This window comes from Periplaneta americana, chromosome 14, assembly GCF_040183065.1.
Source record: "Periplaneta americana isolate PAMFEO1 chromosome 14, P.americana_PAMFEO1_priV1, whole genome shotgun sequence".
NCBI classification, from domain to species: domain Eukaryota; kingdom Metazoa; phylum Arthropoda; class Insecta; order Blattodea; family Blattidae; genus Periplaneta; species Periplaneta americana.
Window position 1 is genome coordinate 134,999,036 of NC_091130.1, and position 15,631 is coordinate 135,014,666.

General features: G+C 34.1%; 1 protein-coding gene across 1 annotated transcript; it reads left to right on the forward strand.

Moving 5' to 3' along the window:
* The first annotated feature begins 589 nt into the window (after positions 1-589).
* On the forward strand, positions 590-7,633 carry LOC138712969 (serine-rich adhesin for platelets-like). The gene is made up of 2 exons (XM_069844654.1): positions 590-683; positions 4,754-7,633. The coding sequence occupies exon 2, from the start codon at positions 4,766-4,768 to the stop codon at positions 7,259-7,261; it is 2,496 nt and encodes an 831-aa protein (XP_069700755.1). The 5' UTR covers positions 590-683; positions 4,754-4,765; the 3' UTR covers positions 7,262-7,633.
* The last annotated feature ends 7,998 nt before the right edge of the window (positions 7,634-15,631 follow it).

Genomic DNA, 15,631 nt, shown 5'->3' on the forward strand with positions numbered 1-15,631 from the left:
ATACAATTGATGTTTTCTGAAATAAAATTGTTACTATCTGAAATTGAATTGAATAATCTCAAATACCATTGATAATTTCTGAAATTAAATTGATATTTTCTGAAATACAACTGGAAAAGGTGTAGAATTAACCGCTGCTTATCTCAGACCGGGTCTTGCTTTTATGAACTGTAGGTGTGATGGTAAACTAATATGCGTTGACGACCGTTTTATGAGCTACATCTCCTGAACTTCAACAGTTTCTTTCATGGCGGATATTTAAAGAGAAATCAGCATAATTGTCCGTCCCGCACTTGACTTCTTTTAATTGGCATTGTAAGCCATTCAGGAAACAATATTTTACGTAAATGTCCGATGATTGGTTAACTTTTATGACGAGTTGGTCAATATGTTAGAAACTAGATGCATAGAGGAGGGCCAGGAAGTGTTACGAACGCATCCTACTTACAACTTTATGAAAGTATTGTCCTCGCACTATTGATTTTCGTGTTGGTCATTAGCGTTTACGATGTGAGGGTCCAACATAGATAGACTGCATGTATAATCGTTACCCTGATCGAGTCTGTAGCCCATAGCAACATGCACCGGTGCGTAACAAACACATGCTGCGGAAGGGCATTCAACATGGGGCTGTCGTCTGCCGTGGTATCATTCTGCTTGTAACTTCTCACACAGTTTTCCAGGTGAGTTTCTACGCCAAGACATAACTGTCTCTTGCGATAATAAAGGGACATAACTGTACTGAATATTAGAGTCTCTAAGTTTTACGTAAAACATTTTAGTCTATTAGAAATAAATTGGCTTCGAAGGTAAGTTTTAAAGGCTGTATGTTTTCCCGTATTCTTAAGTTTTTATGAGATTATTACAGCTTACTTTTAAAATAAAATACTACATTACAGCTTTCTGAGAAATTACAAATTTAAAATTTGTGATCAGAGGTTATCAAAATTGTTATGAGAAGCCAAATTATCAGTGAAATATTAACACTTGCTTGCAGTGTGTCTGTTCTATGTGGCTGTATTGCGTCTAAGAGCAATCAGAATAGTAATATGCGTTACAAGAGCGGTATGTTGACGTTTTCATGTTCGAGGAAAACATTGAAAAAGCGAAACGTAGTTGAGCTTTTTTAATTTCCGAGAACATGAAAACAAACATACCTCTCGTGTATCGTACATTATTTTGTGCGAAGATCGTTTATTACATACCTGAAAGAGGAATTCCTAATTAGTTGCAATGAAATCTCCATTTTGGTTTCTGTTCAATGACGGCAACGTATAAAAACTAAAATATCTATCTTCAACATTGTTGCTATAAAACGTTTTCTGTGTTTACTATATTCCAGCAGGCCGTGATATACGTCTGTCTTCCCTCCCCCCCCCCCCCAGTCTATAAATGCAAACTTAAAACAAACGGTAAGGTTATGTAATGATTTATTTTTCATTTTAATATTTTAACAATATTATTTATATAACATATTGCAGTAATAACATCGGCATCTGGAATCTTGTTGATTTTTTCACGGCTTCCTTATTGTTACTTGCATTACAAACGCAGTAACTTTTGTGGTGTTGTAGAGTTTACTTAATTTTCGCAAATATTTAAAAACAATAATTAACATTGCAATTTAGGTGAAATTGCAGTGGTAAGTTTCCAATTTATAATTATTACTATGTTAAACGTCTCTAAAAATAATATGTTAAAAGCCTAAAGCAGTAAAATGAATATGGCGCTTAAGCGGTAAGAAGAGGGAAATTGTTATGTGTGTTACGTTGGGAATATTGAATGTGGTATTTCACACTTACCGCGTATTGGTTTTGCGCGGAAAGCAAGCAAATACGCACGATCTCGCACAATGCCATATTAAATTGCCTTACTCCATGAAAGATTTTCTCAGTAGCTACTATATTCTAATTGTTTGACTCTTAGAATTATATGTAACTAACTTGTCTTCATTTTGCACTTACTACTACTACTACTACTATTATTATTCTTATTATTATTATTATTATTATTATTATTACTTACTTACAAATGCTTTTAAGGAACCCGGAGGTTCATTGCCGCCCTCACATAAGCCCGCCATTGCTCCCTATCCTGAGCAAAAAATAAGTAAAATGAAAATATTCTCAGTCTACCAAAAGTACAATAAAGTATAATAGTTAAAATAATAACAACAAATAAAAAAAATTCTATAATAATTATAACGAAAAATTGATTCTCTTGCCATAACTATTAATACACAAATTCAAGATTAATCCAGTCTCTATAATCATATCCCACCTCCCTCAAATCCATTTTAATATTATCCTCCCATCTACGTCTCGGCCTCCCCAAAGATCTTTTTCCCTCCGGTCTCCCAACTAAAACTCTATATGCATTTCTGGATTCGCCCATACGTGCTACATGCCCTGCCCATCTCAAACGTCTGGATTTAATGTTCCTAATTATGTCAGATGAGGAAAACAATGCGTGCAGTTCTGTGTTGTGTAACTTTCTCCATTCTCCTGTAACTTCATCCCTCTTAGCCTCAATATTTTCCTAAGCACCTTATTCTCAAACGCCATTAACTTATGTTCCTCTCTCAAAGTGAGAGTCCAAGTTTCACAACCATAAAGAACAACCGGTAATATAATTGTTTTATAAATTTTAACTTTCAGACTTTTTGACAGCAGACTGGATGATAAAAGCTTCTCAACCGAATAATAACACGCATTTCCCATATTTATTGCTCTTAATTTCCTCCCGAGTATCATTTATATTTGTTACTGTTGCTCCCAGGTATTTGAATTTTTCCACCTCTTCAAAGGATAAATTTCCAATTTTTATATTTCCATTTCGTACATTATTCTCGTCACGAGACATAATCATATACTTTGTCTTTTCGGGATTTACTTCCAAACCTATCTCTTTACTTGCTTCCTGTAAAATTCCCGTGTTTTCCCTAATCGTTAGTGGATTTTCTCCTAACATATTCACGTCATCCGCATAGACAAGCAACTGATGTAACCTGTTCAATTCCAAACCCTCTCTGTTATCCTGGACTTTCCTAATGTCATAGTCTAAAGCAAAGTTTAAAAGTAGGGTGATAGTACTTCTCCTTACATTATTATTATTATTATTATTATTATTATTATTATTATTATTATTATTATTATTGTTTGTGTTTGTGTATTGTTCCTGTATTGCTATTATTAAATTTGTTAACTTATGCGTTCTTATACTGGTCGAGTGAAAGAGAAGGCCCTATGGCCTTAACTCTGCCAGTAGAAATCTATTAAATAAATAAGTTAATAAGCTTATAAACAAATAAATGAATAATTAAATGAATCAAAAAAATAATAAAATGAATAAACTGCAAATTCTATCAGATATTCAACTAATATTTTGCTAGATTTTAGCAGTGAAGTGCAGGTACAATGCCGAAAGTGAAACCAACTAACAATACAAAATTGAAAGACTAGTCTATATTTGTAAAAGCTCCAGATCGAGTATCAAAATTCAGGAAACAATTCCCTAAATTGTCGCTCCCCCCATTTCCAGTTAAGAGCTGAGGGTCATGGTTAGAAGCTTGCAATTACTACCCACATCACCTCCAATCTGTGAAGAAAGTGGTCCAGTCTTTCAATCCCGATGACGCGGCTGCGATTCAAATACGCCAGGAACTGCTAAAGGATAGAACAATCGAGAAAGAAGTCGTGAATATTAAGTTTTTTTTTATATTTACCGGATGCCATTATTCGATTAGAAAAGTCAGGAGTAGAACTAGTTGAGCAAATAAATATTACGAGGACTATTGTAAATAAACTGAGTGCAGTAGAAGGTGAAGTAGGAAACCGTGTTGGTGAAAAAATGAACAGAGTTTGATTAAAAATGATGGATACGATATTCTTAGTCGGATTTCAGATGTACTAACAAAGCCGTGTCCCAATGACGTCATTAAACATGATATTTACAATTGATTACAACAAGGCACAGTAGGAATAATTGTTTCATCAACAAAACATAGCATTAATTGAAAATGCCATTTCGTTTGGTTCTATATTTTGTTCAACTTTTAATGATACTACATTAGGCTATGTTGTAAACATTGTAGTATATTGCATATATTGTAAATTCTGTAGTATACGTTGTATACACATTATCATATTTCATGATATTGTAAGTAAAGGTTTTAATTTAACACGCTCCTGACAGAAAAAAAAACATACATATTCAGAGGCGAGTTCCATACAGAAGACAACTGTCTATCAGCCATCAATGTTTCCACTGACACGCGAGGAAGCAGAGATTGATATTTAATTATGTATATTTGTAATGTTGTTTATTGGTGTCTTGTGCGTTGCCAAGAAAAACACATGTAGTTCAAAATGAAATGCCGATTATGTACATTATGTAGGCCACTATATATCATTAAACTATAACATTTGTTTATTCTGCAATACGTTTACAGCACGTTGCGTGTAAGTTTGTATGAAGTGGACTGTACTCGTCCATGCTCTGTGACGCAGCTCGCTTGACAGTCACTGAGCTACAAATATCTATACTACGTTCCACCATTCTTTATAATACTCCAAATCCCTTTCCCTGGTAATAACATCCTGCGTTATTTGTGAGCGAAGTATTGAACTTGGACGCACACTACTTGTAGGGTACAAAGAATTGGATGTCTAGCAACTATAAGGGGTGTTAGTCCATTTTTCAATTTTTGTGACTTACACATAGTCTTGTTGTCCAGTTGTCTTTCTGTTTCTAGTAGCAACTCACTATGACATCACGTCATGGTGGGGCCAGATCCCGCAACCGGTCACCCGGAAGTAGCTCTAGCAGTGCTTCGGCTTCTCCGTCCAGCGTCCCGGCGCTCAACTTCACCCTTTACGGCGCTCCAGCACCTCGCTCTGCGCACCGCACCTCTTCAGGTGCTGCCAAGGCCAAGCCGAGACGCCGCTGCACCAAGCCGACACCTCCGCCTCCTGCGAGTCCAATGAGCAGCTGCAGTACAGTCGACCTCCGACTGGACTTGTCTTCTGTGACGGGGGAGGACGCAGAGACCATAATCTGTGATGAGAGTCAGGTGTACTACAGCGAGGAAGGAGTCACTGATGCATTGCACGGAGATGCCTTGTTCGAGCTTTCAAGCAATACTGGTGAGAGAAGCTATATTAATTCAAATCAAAAAGTTTCGGAGGAAGGAATCAGCAAGGAACATTCAAGCGAGGATTCTTGTGTTAGAAAAACTCAAGCTTCTGAAGCGTGCAACATAGAAAATGAAGATAACACATTAATAAATTCGAGCAGTAACAATCATAGGTCATTAGGTTCAGAGCAGGATATTGAAAATCAATCATGTAGCGATATAGAGCCTTCAAGTCAGGGGTTCTCGTACTTAACTGAAGAGAGTTACAGCGACAGTGCCAGAAGCTGTGTATCAAACAGTTCAAGTTATTGTACAATCAGTGAATATTCCACCGATTCTTATAGTAGCAGTAATAATACAAGCAACGTATCAAGTCCTTCAAGAAATTCAAACATTCCACACAATTATTCTAACAAGCTAAATATGTCTAAAAGTATTAATAAAGATATTCCTAATCGAGAAGTTCCGAGTATGAAAATAGGAAACGGGGCAAAATCATTTTCGAGTCCAAGAAAGAGGTTATCAAACCACGCAAGTGAAAGATATGCAATAAAAGTCCAAAATGAAAATTATTTCATCCAGGAAGGTGAAGGTGATCGAAACAAGAGAACAACGCAACAGAGTTCAATAGAAATTGTCAGTATTTGCAGTAAGGATGTAGAATTAGAAATAAAAAAGTGTCCTGATGAAAGCTTGAAATCATATCTGACTGATTGCATTGAAGGACAATGTAAGAATGATAATAGTTCCTCTAAAACTGGTGAAAGAGAGGTATTTTGTTCTGCTATCAAGAAACCTTCATTTCAACAGAGTAAAGAGAAAAATGACAAAGATGTGTCAAATGACAGTAATTGCCGTGTCGTCAGATTTCAAGCTGATGGAAGTCAAGATGAAAGCGAAGGTTTGAATTCTTCACCTGAATTTCATGATTATTTCTCTTTCAGCAAAGGTCATGAAACACCTTCAGAAGAATGGACAATCGAGGAAGAGACAACAGATGAGATGTGTCTTTATTGTGCAAGAAATGTAAATACTTGTGTTTGCTTACCAAATGGGAATGACTATGAACAATACGATGGAGAGTTAACCAACCGATCAATTACAGTTTCTGACTTTGGTACTCCAAGTGCAACTTGTTCTAGACGTGGAAGCAAAATAGATTACCAATGCAGTGAAACTGCACTAGGAGGAGGGGCATCTGCACAAACGTCTTCAGTTGGTGAATGTTCAAGAAGTACAATTTCTTCAGGTTTGAACAGTCGATCAACAGGGAACTCAGTGTCGTCAACTTCGTTTGAAGATGATAGAAATCTAAAAGAAAGAGCATTTAATACTTGTGACAAATATGTTCGGTGTTTGGGAGTTAATGTTGAAATGCGAAGACATGCGTACTCTGCTCCCATTCGGACACGTGCCCCTAACAGAGTCAGAAGTTCATCTGTATTGACTTGTGACTGTAATTCTGGTCGAAGAACGAGATTTCTACTGGAACGTCTCGAGTCTGGTTATTTTTCCGACGTCCCCGTTCCTGATATTCCGTTATCCGCAGGAGAAGTGATGGAAGCTGTACTATATGCCCGACAATTGGTATGTGTCCTGGAACGTGCTCTTGATAGGGCTTTGTCTTTCGGAACGTGCTGTGATAACAATTACTCTTCATCGCGCAAAACCACTTCGAGATCTTCTAACGTGAGAGAAAGAAAACGGTCAAATTCTCTATCCCCAAATTTTCTTCGTCGCTGTGATGATGCAAAACCTGAAGTTATAGGAAGTTATAAGGATAATGGAATAGACGATGTAGAAACTGGGACAGATGTGAGACGAACGCGTTTGGACAATTCTTTGCAATCGGAGGTACAGACTTGTACCGATAGACATCGACATCATCACAAGGACAGTTGCTGCGTACCTCTCCTGAGTCTCTCTCCGGAAGAACTCCAGAAACAGAGATCACTTCTTAAACCCGCTGCAGATAGAAGACTCCATGATGCTGTAGCCAAGGTACTTGATATGGCAGACATCTTGAAGAGTGCGATTACACGCCGTCGTAATGTTGTGGATCCTTCAGATGAAATAACCTGTGGGACTAATAGATCAATTTCAGAATGGTCTCTCGAAGAATCGTAGTTCTAGTGCCTCGAATGTCAGTAATAAGTGAGGTAAGTAATCCCCCCGTTAGAAAACAAATGCAGTATTTTGAAGTTTATTGAATTTATTGTTCTTTTTGGGAAAAGGATGTTTTTTTTTTCTGAATGGAAAGAATTCCTCCAGGATACAAAAATAGGAGTAGTATTAATTCTTGCTCAGTTACTTCGCATCTAGCTTATCTTACTGGAATTCATTGTCGTTAAGTTAAAACAGTATTCAAATCCATAGATTCTCAGTAAGTTAAAATAGTATTCAAATTTATAGATTATCATTAAGTTAAAATAGTATTTAAATTCAAGATTCTCATTAAATTAAAATAGTACTGAAATTCATAGATTCTCATTAAGTTAAAATAGTTTCAAATTCGTAGATGGCCATTAAGTTAAGACAGTATTCAAATTCATAGATTCTCATTAAGTTAAAATAGTATTCAAATTCATAGATTATCATTAAGTTAAAATAGTATTCAAATTCGTAGATTCTCATTAAGTTAAAACAGTATTCGAATTCATAGATTCTCATTAAGTTAAAATAGTATTTAAATTCAAGATTCTCATTAAATTAAAATAGCACTGAAATTCATAGATTCTCATTAAGTTAAAATAGTATTCAAATTCATATTCTCATTAAGTTAAAATAGTATTTAAATTCAAGATTCTCATTAAATTAAAATAGTACTGAAATTCATAGCTTCCCATTAAGTTAAAATAGTATTCAAATTCATAAATCCTCATTAAGTAAAAATAGTATTCAAATTCATAGATTCTCATTAACTTAAAACAGTATTCAAATTCATAGATTCTCATTAAGTTAAAATAGCATTCAAATTCATAGATTCTCATTAAGTTAAAATAGTATTCAAATTCATAGACTCTCATTAAGTGAAAACAGTATTCTAATTCATAGATTCTCATTAAGTTAAAATAGTATTCAAATTCGTAGATTCTCATTAAGTTAAAATAGTACTCATATTCATAGATTCTCATTAAGTTAAAAGTTATTAGCTCAGTTGACATGCACTGTCTTACGACAATCGTAGATCTGAGTTCAAATCTCGGCGATGCAATGGCGGAATTACATTTGTAGCCATGAGTGCGAGTGTTTTTTTCAAGGTTAGCTCTTTTTCACTTGTTATTCCACCAACAATTGTTTAAAGAATCTTGTTACGTGAAAGATCCTGAGGAACATTTTGACATCGGCAGTTCAAGGAGATGTAATGTCATCTTCAGAATGCGAAGTCAAACCATATTGCTGTGCATTGTATAAACACAGAAAATATTTGAAAGTAAGTAAAACATCTTGGACTTTTTTCGCTTTTGCTTTACTGTCTAAAAAAAAAGACTCAGTTTTCTTGCTCACAATGATAATAGAGCTAAACAATGATCATTCCTCTCCGTTAAAGGAGTCTATTGATGATTTTGCGTGAACTCTAGCGTAATTTTCTCGTCAAGTATAAGCTTCTTTACTGTGTATATGTGTTTTACTTCAACAAGTATGAAACATTTTTACGCAAATGAGGTGTTAGTATAGTTTTAATCTTAAACTTGTAACAAAGGTAGTTACTGGTACAGTACCTACTTATAACACTACAGACTCAAGTATTACCTTCACATTGATGGCGCTTTTCATTATGTACAGCTAAACTCCTGAGGAAAGCAATTTTGGCGAATATTGACATTGACTCTGAAAACTGACAGGAACTTTGAAAGGAGGCTATGACCCATAGGGGGCTGTTGCGCCACTGATGATGACCATCAGCATTATCATAATTTTTATTGTTGTTATTATATTATTATTACTATAAATAACGCAAGAGTAAATGAAGGGAAATCGGGATACCAAGATTTCTGAAAGATGCTTTACGTCGTCTTCAAATTTATTGTAGGAATATAATTAAAGTGTAATTTCAATTACTATAGATCGAAACGTAAAATGTTGAATGAATCAATTTACTCAAATTGTTTGGTTTTTAATATTCTTTAGTACGCTATAGCTTCTTTAACTCTATGAAACTTGTAACATTCATAGTATCTGTTGATTTCTTTGCTTTTTACGTATGTAATTACAAAGTAGCAAAGAATGTACATTCTTATAAAACAAGACTACCTACTTCCATTAAAGATTCCTTTGAATTTTATGTAAACTCAAAAGAACATTGTTCCGAATACACATTCTGTAACTCAGTCTCCATTAAAATTATTATCTTTGAAGAAATTAAAAATTAATTAATTTAGAAAAGAAATTAAGTTAAGTAATGTGTTAAGTGTTTCGTATGTACGGTAATAAGATCGAATCGTTTCCGATGAGACGTTTTCCTTTACATTATTCTCTTGCAAGTTTTGTGGAGTTGAGTTCCACTCACCTCCACGCGGAGTATTCACCTCCAGGAGCACTACTACTGTTTGTTGCGTTGCAACACGCTGCTTTTCGTATTCTCAAAACTATTGGACGTATCAAAAAACTTATTTGACAAAAGTTGTTAGCATTGATTTGATCTGTTACCTCTGTGAATTAATATAATAGGTTCCTTTCCACCCTATATGTGAAAAGGAAATACCATTTTATGAAATCGAGGTTCTAACTTACAATAATATGAAATGTAAGCTAGTTTAATAAATTTCTGGATATCTTTTTCTAAAATAATTACGAAGAACCACACAAAATGTCTTACATTCTCGTAGTTTATATTAAATCTATAGGTATAGTTTTACTTAGTAAGTTAAAATAGTACTCATATTCAAAAATTCTCATTAAGTTAAAATAATATTCAAATTCATAGATTCTCATTAAGTTAAAATAGTATTCAAATTCATAGGTTCTCATTAAGTTAAAATAGTATTCAAATTCATAGATTCTCATTAAGTTAAAATAGTATTCAAATTCATAGATTCTCATTAAGTTAAAATAGTATTCAAATTCATAGATTCTCATTAAGTTAAAATAGCATTCAAATTCAAAGATTCTCATTAAGTTAAAATAGTATTCAAATTCATAGATTCTCATTAAGTTAAAATAGTATTCAAATTCATAGATTCTCATTAAGTTAAAATAGTATTCAAATTCATTGATTCTCATTAAGTTAAAATAGTACTCAAATTCCTAGAGTCTCATTAAGTTAAAATAGTATTCAAATTCATAGATTCTCATTAAGTTAAAATAGTACTCAAATTCCTAGAGTCTCATTAAGTTAAAATAGTATTCAAATGCATTGATTCTCATTAAGTTAAAATAGTACTTAAATTCCTAGAGTCTCAGTAAGTTTAAATAGTGTTCAAATTCAAAGATTCTCTGAAAATAAATTTTAGCGATGAAGCCTGATGTAAGGATGAGACCTACTGAATAAAAAATCTGTGAATCTGACTTACAGAAGAAGACTATAATGTGAATAATTTCAAGGGAAAAATTGTTCCGGGATCGATACCCGGCCCCGGAACAATTTTTCCCTTGAAATTATTCAAATCTGCTTTACAGGGAGCTTCACCTGAAAGACTAGATTTGCAAGACTATGATGTGTATGGATATGAAAGAATATGGGAGTATTTAGGGTATTTTTGTAATAAAATTATATAATAATATTTTGTAAGAAATTTTAATGGTCAAATAAAAGAAACTTAAAACAATATACATTTACTAGGTTTCCAAAATAATCACAAAAGATCTCCTTTCAACCCATTTCTATAATACATAATGAAAATGTCTGGTACACGTGGATATAATGGAATGAGGGTGGATACCAATATTGAACGAGTACATACACAACCTCCACAATACAAAATAGAAGACAGTCTTTCCGATGTGTACATTTGTAAGCTTGTGGAAAAGCATACAACTATAATAACATAAAACACAAATGTATCACGTACATTCTATGTGATTAATTTATGCTTTCCTAACACCTGTCATTTATATTCACCATCCCCATTATTTCCTGTGAGCTGGGGAAGATATATTGTAACTGATAACGTAGGCACAGATTGACTGTACAACACTACGAAATTACTATTGACTAATACGATAGCATCTTTTACATAATCAATTTCCAGACTTAAACCAGCGAATAGGGATTATATAGAATGGACACTGAGCGAATTTTCCTGTGTTTTGTTTCTCTGTGAGCCGGCGTTTAGTTCCACTTTCAAGCGCTAGAGGTTAGTGTAATCGAGCACACGCTAAGATAATAATTGAGAGTAGAGTTGAGACACAGGATCCAAACATCGCCTACCTTATTGCATAATCCAGTAAAGCTTTGCTTCAAATAAATTCAAGTTAACAGCTTTTCCTTATTTCTCAGTGACAAACTAGTTGAAATCATAATTTTTTTTTTATATTTTGGATATAACATTGTATTATAAAATAATATAATATATTATAAAATTATGTATAAAATTCGTTTAATATTTGTATACTATATAATATAGGTATATGGTTTTACTTCTCGTAAGAGTTTTGTTTTTCCATTTTCAGTGCTATCATATCATTACATATTTTAATCGTTGTTGGTGTCAACGTCTCAACTCACATTATAAAGGAACTCTAGAGTCTAGACATTACAGTTAATGACGGATTTATTATTTCATAGCTCCAATTTGTTTCATTTGAGTACATAATGTACCTAGATGTATTACATTGTGTTATATTTCCGCTGTGTCGACTGCTAGATGGTGTGATGTCAGTGCCAACTTCTGGGAGAAAGCAGAATCTCACGCTCAAACTGGTTTGAAGGTCATTGAAATCAGTTCTGCTACATCAAAGGTACCGACGCGAAGTGTCCATACTGTATAATTATCTATACGCTGCTTAAATTTTGAAATGTTATTAAAACTTTAGAAACTGCGCATCTACAATGGATCTAATATTCTTTGTCTCCTCTCCCCTGCTATGCAATTAAAATGTTATAACTCACCCAAGTTCTACTGCATCCATCATGAGAAAAAAAATTTATCATTCAACGACACATTGTTAGGAATGTCGATTTATATCGAGAAATAGACACTATGTAAGAAATTAACTTAAATATTGGTTTGAATATATTGGACATGGATGACGGAATTGTTCCTTGTTCATTGAAACTAAAAAAGGAATAACTGTAAGCGGAGGAAAAATTCTTACTCTGTTATTCTTTTATTTGTTTGATATTGAAAGAAGGGGAGACTTGAACAAAATCTTTGATATAAGAGAAATACAGGCTGTTGTACGGATACTAGGAAGTTATTACTGGACTTCTTGGACGGTCTTCCTTTCACGAAGTTATTTATGAAGACTGACAGAGATCTCATCGAGATCCGAACATGTTCCAAAATTTCTGGCATAGTTTTTAGTGTCTGACAGCCTTGCAGACGGAGAATTTCTTCATTATCCACAGGAGTTGAATACACCAACGACTCTATATAAGTGCCCCACAAAAAAGTGCAATGGATTGAAATCTGGTGAGCGTGGAGACCAAGCATTTTCGAACGTCGACAAGACGACGAGCTGCTGCCTCTATTCAAACAGGTAGAAATTTTGAACAGTACATATAAGGAAATGTAAACAAAATGCATCATAATAATCCCAGCAAACAAACATATTGGAGTGCACTAGACCCTGCTCAGAAACCAAGCATTTCCGAACCTATTTTGATATAGCCATTTTTTTCTTCTATACATATTAGGAATCCATACCTGAAGTTTTGCCCACTTTTTTCGTTACATCTTGTATGTTGGGTATTGTTGAACCGACCAATGGTAAAGCTATTGTTAGTGTTAAGGGTATGTAATTTCTACTGGTGGAAATGTATAAAATATAATCCAAAAATTGTTACATAGTATTATTTAAAACAACAAAAAAAACATAAAAAATTATCGTTTTGCTATTTATTATCCTAGAAGTGTTTAGAATTTATTTTGGTCCACCGTTGTGGAATAACGGTTAGCCTGTATGACCGCGAAAGGAGCGGGCGTGGGTTCGAGTCCTGGTTGGGACAAGTTACCTGGTTGAGGTTTTTCCGGGGTTTTCCCTCAACTCATTAAGAGCAAATGCTGAGTAACTTTCGGTGTTCTGGACTCATCACCTTCATATTATTCAGACGCTAGATAACCACAGCAGTTGATAAAGCGTCGTAAAATAACTTTTATGTGAAAAAGATAGCGATGTTTGCCTTGGAAACGGTAATAATTATTCCATGTCTTACCAATACTACTTTCAGAATTAATTACTAAAACTATTATACAGTGCGATCGAAAAGTCCCTCCGCAGCTCTTTTAGTTGTAGTAACCTTAGAATACAATCTTGTAGAAAGTTGGCACTGCCCCATTCATTTCGGTTTTACAACCTCACACCTCCAGTCCATCACATGCTTAACGGCCAGTGCTGTCACTTGAATTCTCTACCAAATACACTTGACTTCTCTGCCTAGTGGATTCTCGGTTACACAAACACTGCGGAGGGACTTCTCGATCGCACTGTATTATGTGGCCTATATTGATAGATTCTTTTTATAGTTTATGAAAACAGCCTTGTAAATACGGAAACTTGGTAAGTGTTAAATTATAAAATCAGAACTAAAACTATGGACTGCACTTTCGTGCATTTGTTCGCCATTGTTCCACTATATAAAAAGTAAGTTTTCTTTGAGGAGTCCTCAACGTTATGCATAATTTGTTAAAGTATAAGTTTGAAATAGTCTCCCCTATTATTACGTTAAAGGGAGTGGAAGAATTGTTATAAATTATATTTCTTACATACTAACAATAACAGACCTATAACCTCCTGGTTTGACGATATGTGTCTTACTGATAAACGTTACGTATGTATAATATCTTAAAAAACTTTATGCTCGACCATGCCGAAATGTAGTAATTATATACCTGGTAGCAGTCCTTTAATGCATGTCATTAGAGTACACTTATTCATTAAAGTTCAGATTTTCGATTATTCTCGGATATGCAATCGAAAGACAACTAGCAAAACGTCACGCAGGCTGGAAATCCAATACTGTCGCAGAAGGTTATGTTCTGTTACTATAATAATTAGCGTTAATTGTAAATAATATTCAAATAAATTCAATTTTTCATCTCGTTTTTTAATTCTAAATCAATTTCCAGGTTATATCAACATTAGTTCATGTTACGTTACATCAAGGTCAATGACATTATTGTTCCTCGGAAAAAATCAATACTTTCGCGTCTGCGCACATCTCACAATTTACGAGCTATGCACAAGGTCACTTCCGATCTTCAGTCAGATGCGAATAAAATGAATACTTTTGAATAATTTCAAGTTAGAAATATGGTCGAGCATAAAAAGTCGTATGAAACTTGCCTATAATGGTAATTAAGATACTCGTATGAAAATTGTGAAACTCGCTTGCGCTCGTTTCATAAACAAACACACTCACGTCTTAATTACTATCATTATAGGCTCGTTGCATAATGTACTATAAGTTAATTGCTTAAAATACTTAAAGTCCTTCCTCTTTCTTTCAAGCGGTGTGATGTTCATTCATCAACCAGACTCTGGTATCGATTAAACAGACTGACAGATCTGCTTTCTCTTACAGTTTCACTTCGAATGCAGTGAGGTCAATATAATAGCAAACGTTGAAGATTTTCTATCTTCTTCATTAAATCTTGAATATTTTAGTAACCAAAACATTATGGACAACGATGTGAACAAACATCAAACGAGTCATTCATATCTCGTTTCAATACGTACAAACGTATATGCTACTCTCGTTCGTTGAATAAAGGATGCTTTTAACAGCGATTATCGCTTCTAACACTGCAGTGTGGAAGTGAAATGATTCTACAGATTTTTAGAGCGAATAGTTCATGTTGTTTGTATCAAAAATGTATAATACCATATTGATGGAAAGACCATAGTTGTTTCTTCATTTTTCTATATACACTTTTAACATTTATAAAATATATAAAATTAAGGTGACATTCAACATTTAATTTTTTTAAGGTGACATGTATTTATCTAGGCTGACGAGTTTACTTCCTTGGTTTGAATTGTAAATTATTTAAAACTAGCGTGTAAAAGGGCCTTAGACTAGAAATGTTTAGTTTAAATGTAGTTCTGTTTATAAGTATGCATAAGAATGCAATTATTTGACTTATTTGAACTGTTGTATCAGTGAAGCGAGGTGAGTCAGTGAAGTTATGGTTTTACAGTGCAGTGAACAGTTCCGATCAGTGATAATTTATAGCGTCAATGAAATGTGTTCTATAGTGTCAGTGAAATGTGTTACAGAGTGTCAGTGAAATGTGTGCTAAAGTGTCAGTGAAATGCGTCATAGTGCCACTACAGGGAATGAGATGAGAGTAAAGTGAAAGACTATTGAAACTTATGTAGGACCTATAGATAATT

Coding starts and splice junctions, on each gene's coding strand:
- LOC138712969 (XM_069844654.1), top strand. CDS start 4,766: ATGACATCACGTCATGGTGGGGCCAGATCCCGCAACCGGTCACCCGGA.